This window comes from Staurois parvus, unplaced genomic scaffold, assembly GCF_062004578.1.
Source record: "Staurois parvus isolate SC_StPar_1 unplaced genomic scaffold, SC_StPar_1.0 ptg002181l, whole genome shotgun sequence".
In the NCBI taxonomy this organism is placed as follows: Eukaryota; Metazoa; Chordata; class Amphibia; order Anura; family Ranidae; genus Staurois; species Staurois parvus.
Genome location: NW_028319977.1, coordinates 2302816 through 2311863, shown reverse-complemented (window position 1 = coordinate 2311863; position 9048 = coordinate 2302816). Strand labels below are relative to the sequence as shown.

Genomic DNA, 9048 nt, shown 5'->3' with positions numbered 1-9048 from the left:
CTCTGAAGATGTGCTCTAGCACGAAAGGCCTCAGGAGGAACTGACAGCTTGTGACGCCTCATCGCCGCCCAGACCACGAGGAGGTCTGGCGGCCATTTTACTCTAGGTCAGTACCAGTATTTTTACTATACACTTTCTGGCTGTTTGCCAGTTTGAATACTGACCTGTCCTGTTATATATGTTACTTAATAAACTTTTGATATACTACACTATGGGCATTCTCCCGTTTTTTACCCCTTATTGAGGGGTTATCAGACTGGCAGACACAGCTATATCTGGAGGAGGGAGCCCTCACCTGGCCGTCTTTAATCCTGATCTTAAGGAGGTCCTGTGAGCCTAGCAGATCACCGCCTGATGATACCTTGTCCTGAGGGAGTTCGACACTTGTGTTTTTAACACACAAATGCGCATTTCCTATGCGCGGTCGGTGAGTGCGCATTTCTGTCATTTCTACTGGATCCTTCTAGCTGTGTACACCATAGTATTGATCGAGATATCTTATGAACTTTTGACAACGAACTTCTAAGAACGAACTTTTTTGGTGTGCTACAATAATTGCTCCAACGTATCTTAAAACAGTATATACAGTATAGACCACCTTTATTAAGTACAAATGGTGTGTTACAATTTGTTATTAAGGAAATAACACATTGAACAGCAACCATTATGGGAGTATATGCAACTTGGTGAAGAGGTGCTGGAGAAGGGGTAGGAAGAAGAGTGGGATATAATGTAAGGGAAAACAGGAGAAGGGGAAGGGGGAGCCAGAATGGCATTGACCATCAAAGTATCTCAGTAAGTGTTGAATTAGGGCCCTTTCACATGGGTGACCTATCAGGTCTGCCTGTCAGTTTTTTAGGTGGACCTGATCAGGTGGTCAATGCATTCCTATAGACTGGCGTGTGTAAACGGATTTTTGTCCGTTTATACTTGCCTACCTCTTGGTCCAATCAGGCCCACTAAAAAAAATGGAGGAGGACTGCATCCTCCTCTGTTTGGGCAGACCAGAACAGAGGGATCTGGGTGTAAATGGAAAGCAGAGTCTGTTTACTGCTGGCCACCCATAGAGCAGAGCAAGGGTCTGTCTGTGTTCGTTCTGTATAAACTGAGTGGCCAGGGACCTATCATCCTTCCTGCTGTGCTCCAATCAGCATGGGATCAGTGTGTGGATCCGTTGCTGATCGGAACGCAAACCACCCATATGAAAGGGTTATTAACCTGTACCTGTAAGGGTCACTTGAAAAAAAAAGGGGACTTGAGCGGATCTCTCACACACATATCATAAAACAATATATATAGAGCACAGAGGCTCCCAATATTCCATTTAAAATAACATGGGAGGTCAAGGCAATTCTTTTTACTGGAGCCCCAGAGAGCAGTCAAAACCTAACAGGGGCCCTAAATCTTCCCCACTCTAACCAAAGCTAAGAAAAAAAGTATTGGCTTTGACATACACTTTGAACATTCACCAGCTTGGACATTCAGCAACATCACATCCACCATGGTATAAACATGATGAATGTTAGTACAGTATATACAGCATAAGTTAAAAATCCAGGACAGCTAATGTGCATGGATTCACCAAGGTTTACAGACATAGTACTGAGATCTTTGCATTAGGATACATTTCTTGGATTTTAATGATTACAGTAATATAATAAAACATATTTAATATGCATTTAAGTAGAAAAGGAACATCTGCTTAATTAACATTTATAGCTAGAAATCACTCCACTAACAGTTGCACACATATTATAAATACTAACGTATATCTAGTGTCTACTGTCATCAAAGAGATTGTTCATAATATTATCATCTTTCCTTTAGTAAGTAGTCAACTCCACCAGCTCTCTAGAATATGGTCCTGGAGTTTTTCTGTTGAACAAGCAAACAGTTCCACTATGAACAATCTTGAAGGAACATTCAATGATTATAGTATTATAGTAAACATTATATAAATATGTGTTTCAATATTTAATTAATAAAAAGTAGTAGACGTGTATCTACCTATTACAAAAAATATTTTATAACTAGAAACCACTCCACTAACAGCTGCACACATACTACAAGCAGTAACATATCTCTACTAAAAATTAAGATATCGCTCATAATATCATTATATTTCTCTTAGTAGGTGGCCATCTCCACTAGCTCTCCTGTATGAGATCTAGGAGCTTTTCAGTTGAGCAAGCTGTCAGTTCCACAATGAATGATCCTGAAGAACTGGTAAGTATAAGAGTTTCTTCTTGTTACCAAAAACATTTACAACTAGAAATCACTCTACTAACAGTTGTACACAAGCTATGAACACTAACATATTCTAAAGTCTACCAAAAATGAAGAGATTGCTCATAGTATTATCAGCTTTCTTCTAGGCAGGGATCACCTCTACCAACTCTCTAGGACAAGGTTCTGGAGCTTTTCTGTTGAACAAGCATTTGGCTTCCCAGTGGTCAATCCTGGAAAACTTTCAAAGTAAGTGGTCACCTCCACTAGTTCTCTACAACAAGCTCCTGGTGCTTTTCTGTGGAACAAAGCATTGGTTCTACAATGGACAATCTTGAAGAACTGGTAATTATAAGAGTATCTACCTATTGCAAAAAACATTTACAACTAGAAATCACTCTACTAACAGTTGCACACAAACTATAAATACTAACATATTCTAAAGTCTGCTAAAAATTAAGAGACTGCTCATAGTATTATCAGCTTTCTTCTAGGCAGGGATCACCTCCACCAACTCTCTAGGACAAGGTTCTGGAGTTTTTCTGTTGAACAAGCAATTGGCTTGCCAGTGGTCTATCCTGGAAAACTTTCAAAAGTAAGTGGTCACCTCCACCAGTTCTCTACAACAAGCTCCTGGAGCTTTTCTGTGGAACAAAGCATTGGTTCTACAATGGACAATCTTGAAGAACTGGTAATTATAAGAGTATTGCAAAAAACATTTACAACTAGAAACCACTCTACTAACAGTTGCACACAAAATATAAATACTAACATATTCTAAAGTCTACTAAAAATTAAGAGATTGCTTATAGTATTATCAGCTTTCTTCTAGGCATGGATCACCTCCACCAACTCTCTAGGACAAGGTTCTGGAGGAAGTTTTTCTGTTGAACAAAGAGTTGGTTCCCTAATGATCATTCCTGAAGAACTTTCAAAAGTAAGTGGTCACCTCCACCAGTTCTCTACAACAAGCTCCTGGTGCTTTTCTGTGGAACAAGCAATCGGTTCCACAATGGACAATCTTGAAGAACTGGTAAGTATAAGAGCATCTATTTATTACCAAAAACATTTACAACTAGAAATCACTCTACTAACAGTTGCACACAAACTATAAACACTAACATATTCAAAAGTCTACTAAAAATTAAGAGATTGCTCATAGTATTATCAGCTTTCTTCTAGGCAGGAATCACCTCCACCAATTCTCTAGATCAAGGTTCTGGAGGTTTTCTGTTGAACAAACAGTTGGTTTCCCAGTGGTCAATCCTGAAAAACTTTCAAAAGTAAGTGGTCACCTCCACCAGTTCTCTACAACAAGCTCCTGGCGCTTTTCTGTGGAACAAGCAATCGGTTCCACAATGGACAATCTTGAAGAATTGGTAAGTATAAGAGTATCTACTTATTACCAAAAACATTTACAATTAGAAACCACTCCACTAACAGTTGTACACATGCTATAAATACTAACCTATCGCTAAAGTCTACACCTCCACCAGTTCTCTAGAACAAGGTTCTGGAGTTTTTATATTGAACAAGCAATCAGTTCCACATTGGACAATCCTGAAGAACTTTGATGATTACAATAATATAGTTAAAATTATACAAATATGTATTTTAATATTTAATTCATAAAACATAATGTACGAGTACCTGCTTAATACCAAAAACCAGAAACTAGAAATCACTCCACTAACAGTTGCACACATTCTATAAACACTAAAATATCTCTAGTATCTAATAAAAATGAAGAGATTACTCATAATATTATCATCTTTTTTTCAGTAAGTGGTGTGGCAGTGCGGTATCCTGCCACGGTGGAAATCATGATGGAGACCCAGGATTCTCAACCATGCAGGTTGAGGGGCTCCAGGCAGTTCTCATAATGCAGAGGAAACGGGTTTATAAGTTTCCTCTTTGGTTGGTAAAGCCTGTTTTGGGACCTGTTGCCTGGAGATTTCTAAGAGATTTGGGAGGGATGAAATCTCCAATCCTGGGCCCATATTTTGGGAGCAGCCAGTGTGCTGATTGCACAGGTGTGTGCAGGCCTTTTTGTGGAGGCCAGGCCATGAGTCTGAGCTCCACCCCGGCAAACGGAGTCAGGAGGACTCCACCCTGGCAGACGGGAGGTCGCTGCCTTGGAGTCAGGTGGAAGCCAGACTAGCTGTGTGCTGGTGCCATATTTTGGGAAGAGTCTGCAGGAGGCAGACTTAAAACTGCGTGCAAGCCAGGAGGCTGAATACTATTGATTTGCTTGATGTTGGATACCCCTGCGTGGGAAGCATTTGTGTTTCTTGAACTTTCTTGTAAATAAAAGTGGGTAAAAAAGCCCTTAAAAGAAGCGAGTTGCTGTGTGCTTTGAAGAAGCTCTACCACGTTGAAGCGAGTTCCCACAGTGGTCACCACCAGCTCTGTAGAATGGGATCCAGGAACTTTTCTGTTGAACAAGCAGTCAGTTCCATAATGGACAATCCTGAAGAACTGGTTTCTTAGTTTCATTGTTACATAAATTAACAAAACAGAATGTAGAGCTGGAAAAATATTCATTAAAAAAAGCAACCATAAAGGATCCAACAATAATGTGTATCCTTCAGTTATAATTGTTATAAAATACAAAGCCCAGATCGTGAAAGAGACACTTGTAAAGTTTATTGTCCTATAGTAGGCATCTGTACTGCTTGTTACGTGTCCAGGATTGTTCAGTCTACTCACGTGGAAACCAAGGGTAATTATGAGAAGAGCCGAAGCTATGAAGACAATTACAAGAGGAAAAATATTCCACAGTAAACTAAAATGTGACATTGTCTGCATCTTCAGTCTATAGTCTGAAATGTAACTTTGTGTAGAATTCCTAAGAAACCTAACAGGAGGACCCATAAAATACATAGATGCATACCCTACAGACAACAGCATAGAGGCAATGATCAGGCAGATGACTCTTCTTGATATGATAGCCTTCAGACGTAAGAAGAAGACACTGTGAAAGGTGGCAATCTTGACGTAGAAGAAGATGGAGAGAAGGGTCGATAACAAGATGTTGGAAAAGGCTGAGGAATGCAAAATTAATGCAAGCAATTTAGAAAAAAGAGCAAGGAACTCTGGAAAGTAAAACATTGCGAAAATATACAGCAGGCTGGAAACATGAAAGAAAACCTTTGATATCTCAAGTGAGGTGATAATTTTGTCAGCACCCAACATTGCTCTTCCCTTCAGCCAGTCAATGATATTAACAACCACAATAAAGGGTTGCATCACCAGACCTGCCATTACTGATATTCCAAAACAAACAAATGGAAACCAATTTTGTAATAAAATGGAATCTGCCATCTTTGTATTCATATAGAAGAGCTGCCTGTATTAAAAATGATAGAAGTGTTCTTTATTTATTGATGAACAATTGTTAGTTTAAGTTCATGATGCAAATGGTAATGCAAACACATTGGATGTGCTGTTCTTTATACAAATAGTGTGAAAGTAGATCTGACACTTGTAAACTAACACTAGGTGGTAATATTTTTTTTTTCATGCACAGAGCTTAAAGGGAAACAGCAACATATTCTAGTAAATATATACAGTACATACACTATATTGCCAAAAGTATTGGGACGCCTGTCTTTCCACGCACATGAACTTTAATAGCATGCCAGTCTTAGTCCGTAGGGTTCAATATTGAGTTGGTCCCGCCCTTTGCAGCTATAACAGCTTCAACTCTTCTGGGAAGGCCGTCCACAAGGTTTAGGAGGGTGTCTATGGGAAGGTTTGACCATTCTTCCTGAAGCACATTTGTGAGGTCAGGCACTGATGTTGGATGAGAAGGCCTGACTCACAGTCTCCGCTCTAATTCATCCCAAAGGTTGAGGTTGAGGTCAGGACTCTGTGCAGGCCAGTCAAGTTCCTCCACCCCAAACTCGCTCATCCATGTCTTTAGGGAGCTTGCTTTGTGCACTACCGTTCTCTCGGCAACCGCCAAACCCAGACATGTCCATCAGATTGCCAGACAGAGAAGTGTAATTTGTCACTCCAGAGAACACGTCTCCACTGCTCTAGAGTCCAGTGGCGGCGTGCATTACACCACTGCATCTGACGCTTTGCATTGCACTTGGTGATGTAAGGCTTGGATGCAGCTGCTCGGCCATGGAAACCCATTCCATGGAGCTCCATACACACTGTTGTTATGCTAATTTGAAGGCCACAGGTCTTTACCTATTGACTTTGCAGACAATTGGCGATTTCTGTGCACTGCACTGACCCTGCTCTGTCATGTTACGTGGCCTACCACTTGGTGGCTGAGTTGCTGTTGTTCCCAGTTGCTTCCACTTTGTTATAATCCCACTAACAGTTGAGCGTAGAATATTTAGTAGCCAGGAAATGTCATGGATGGACTTATTGCACAGGTGGCAACCTATCACGGTACCATGCTTGAATTCACTGAGCTCCTGAGAGCGACCCATTCTTTCACAAATGCATGCCTAGGTGCTTGATTTTATACACCTGTGCCCATGGAGATGATTGGAACACCTGAATCCAATGATTTGGAGGGCTGGCCCAATACTTTTGGTAATATAATGTACATTTTTACAAATGAATATCTGAAAAGTGTGGCATGCATTTGTATTCAGCTCCCTTTACTCTGATACCCCGTAATAAAATCTAGTGGAACCAATTGTTTTCAGAAGTCACCCAATTAGCAAATAGAGTCCACCTGCCTGTAATTTAATCTCAGTATAAATGCAGCTATTCTGTGAAGCCCTCAAAGGTTTGATACAGAACATTAGTGAACAAACAAGATCATGAAGGCCAAGAAACACACCAGAAAGGTCAGGGATAAAGTTGTGGAGAAGTTTAAAGCAGGTTTAAGTTATAAAAAAAATATCTCAAGCTTTGAACATCTCACAGAGCACTGTTCAATCCACCATCTGAAAATAGAAAGAGTACACCCTTTTTGAAAAGTACGATTTTAATAAATATCTCAATGAACACATGAACAATTTCCAAAATGTTCACATAACTGAGTTTTATAGAACATTTGTTTAGCTCATTACATGAATATAAGATTAATAGTATAACTTAGATTACAAAATCTCCAGTTTTAATCAAATTAGTTGATGCAAAAATGAATCCACCCCACAATAAAAATTCCTTCATCTAGTATTTTGTATGACCTCCATGATTTGTAAGGACAGTACCACGTCTTCTAGGCATGGAAGGAACAAGTTGGTGACATATTGTAACATCGATTTTTTTTCAATTCTTCAAGAACAACCTTTTTAGAGCTTGAACGCTGGGTGGTGAGTGAGGCTCAACTTGTTTCTTCAGAATTCCCCATAGGTGTTGGATTGGGCTCAGATCAGGAGATATGCTTGGCCACTGAATCACTTTCACCCTGTTCTTCTTCAGAAATGCAGTAGTGGCCTTAGATGTGTGTTTTGGATCATTGTCATGTTGGAAAAGTGCACGATGACCAAGGGCACGGAGTGATGGTAGCATCTTCTCTTTCAATATAGAGCAGTACATCTGTGAATTCATGATACCATCAATGAAATGCAGCTCCCTGACACCAGCAGCACTCATGCAGCCCCACAGAAGGACATCACCATGTTTCACTGTAGACACCATGCAATTTTCTTTGTACTCCTCACCTTTGTGACGCCACACTGTTTTGAAGCCATCAGTTCCAAAAGCATTTATCTTGGCCTCATCACTCCAGAGTACAGAGTCCCCGTAGTCTTCTTTTTCAGCATGGACTCTGGCAAATTCTAGGTGGGCTTTTTTGTGCATGGGTTTTAGGAGAGGCTTCTTTCATGGACAACACCCATGCATGCCATTCCTCTGCAGTGTACACAGTATTGTGTCACAAGAAACAATCACCCTAGTTTGGCTTTCTACTTCTTTAGATAACTGCAGTGAACTTGCATGGAGATTTTCTTCAACCCTTCTCATGAGAAGATGCTCCTGTTGAGGTGTTAACTTCCGTGGACGGGCCGGATGTCTCTGTGAGATGGTTGCAGTTCCATCTTTCTTAAATTTGTGTATCACTTTTGCTACAGTATTCTGACTGATAAGTAAAGCTGTGCTGATCTTCTTGTAGCCTTCACGTTTCTTGTGTAAAGAAATTATTTTCTTTCTCAGGCCTTGTGACATTTCTCTTCCATGTGGTGCCATTGCTGACAGCATGAAATGGGAGGGGTTTTCTTTGTTAAGTAATGCCCTTTTATAATCAACTGTCTGCTGGATGCCTGTATAATGAATAATTAGACTCACCTGTAGTAGAATTCTTGTTAATTAGGATTTTGTTGTCTAAAATGTAGCTTTGCTCCTAAGACTTTCATTAAGGTGTATTCATTTTTGCAACATGGTCTTGAATTAATTTGTTAGGAAAAATACTTTTTTGTGTGTGCAGATTAACAAATCTTGTTTGCAGTCAATGGCCGGCATTTGTGGGAGGATTTTGTAGCATAGTGAGGTAGACCAAAAATCCCTCTGCTTCAAGCTTGTCTAAACCTCAAAAAACAAAAATATAATATATTGCAACTTGCCAGTAATTAGATGAGGCAGCTGCATTATTTTTCTCTTTTTTACGTTTTCCTTTATTTTTATCTGGTAATCCTGGCAGTAACACCTTCCTATCCTAGCGTGTCGACGTTCACTCGCTGTCCTGTATCTATGAAGGAGCATCAACATTATCCTAGGCTACTTTCCTGACTGGGATTACAAACATGAACCCTTCTCTTTATCTTCATTACGAAGGAAGGATGGGTTTTGTAGTTTAGCTGATAGATTTGTTTGAAGTTTCATTTCTGGCAGGTCAGCAGGTACTTTTCTGCA

The 9048-nt window shown here is 40.0% G+C and overlaps 1 protein-coding gene across 1 annotated transcript; it reads right to left on the bottom strand.

Annotated features, from left to right (window-relative positions):
* Positions 1–3157: 3157 nt before the first annotated feature.
* On the bottom strand, positions 3158–5550 carry LOC149432255 (taste receptor type 2 member 64-like). Its single transcript, XM_089665358.1, has 2 exons — positions 4597–5550; positions 3158–3256 (listed from the first exon to the last, which is right to left on the bottom strand). Exons 1-2 carry the CDS (start codon positions 5548–5550, stop codon positions 3158–3160), a joined length of 1053 nt encoding a protein of 350 aa, XP_089521484.1.
* Between the last annotated feature and the right edge of the window lie 3498 nt (positions 5551–9048).

Coding starts and splice junctions, on each gene's coding strand:
- LOC149432255 (XM_089665358.1), bottom strand. CDS start 5,550: ATGGCAGATTCCATTTTATTACAAAATTGGTTTCCATTTGTTTGTTTT. Junction 3,257..4,596: donor TGGGAACTCGCTTCAACGTG/GTAGAGCTTCTT, acceptor TATACTTACCAG/TTCTTCAAGATTGTCCATTG.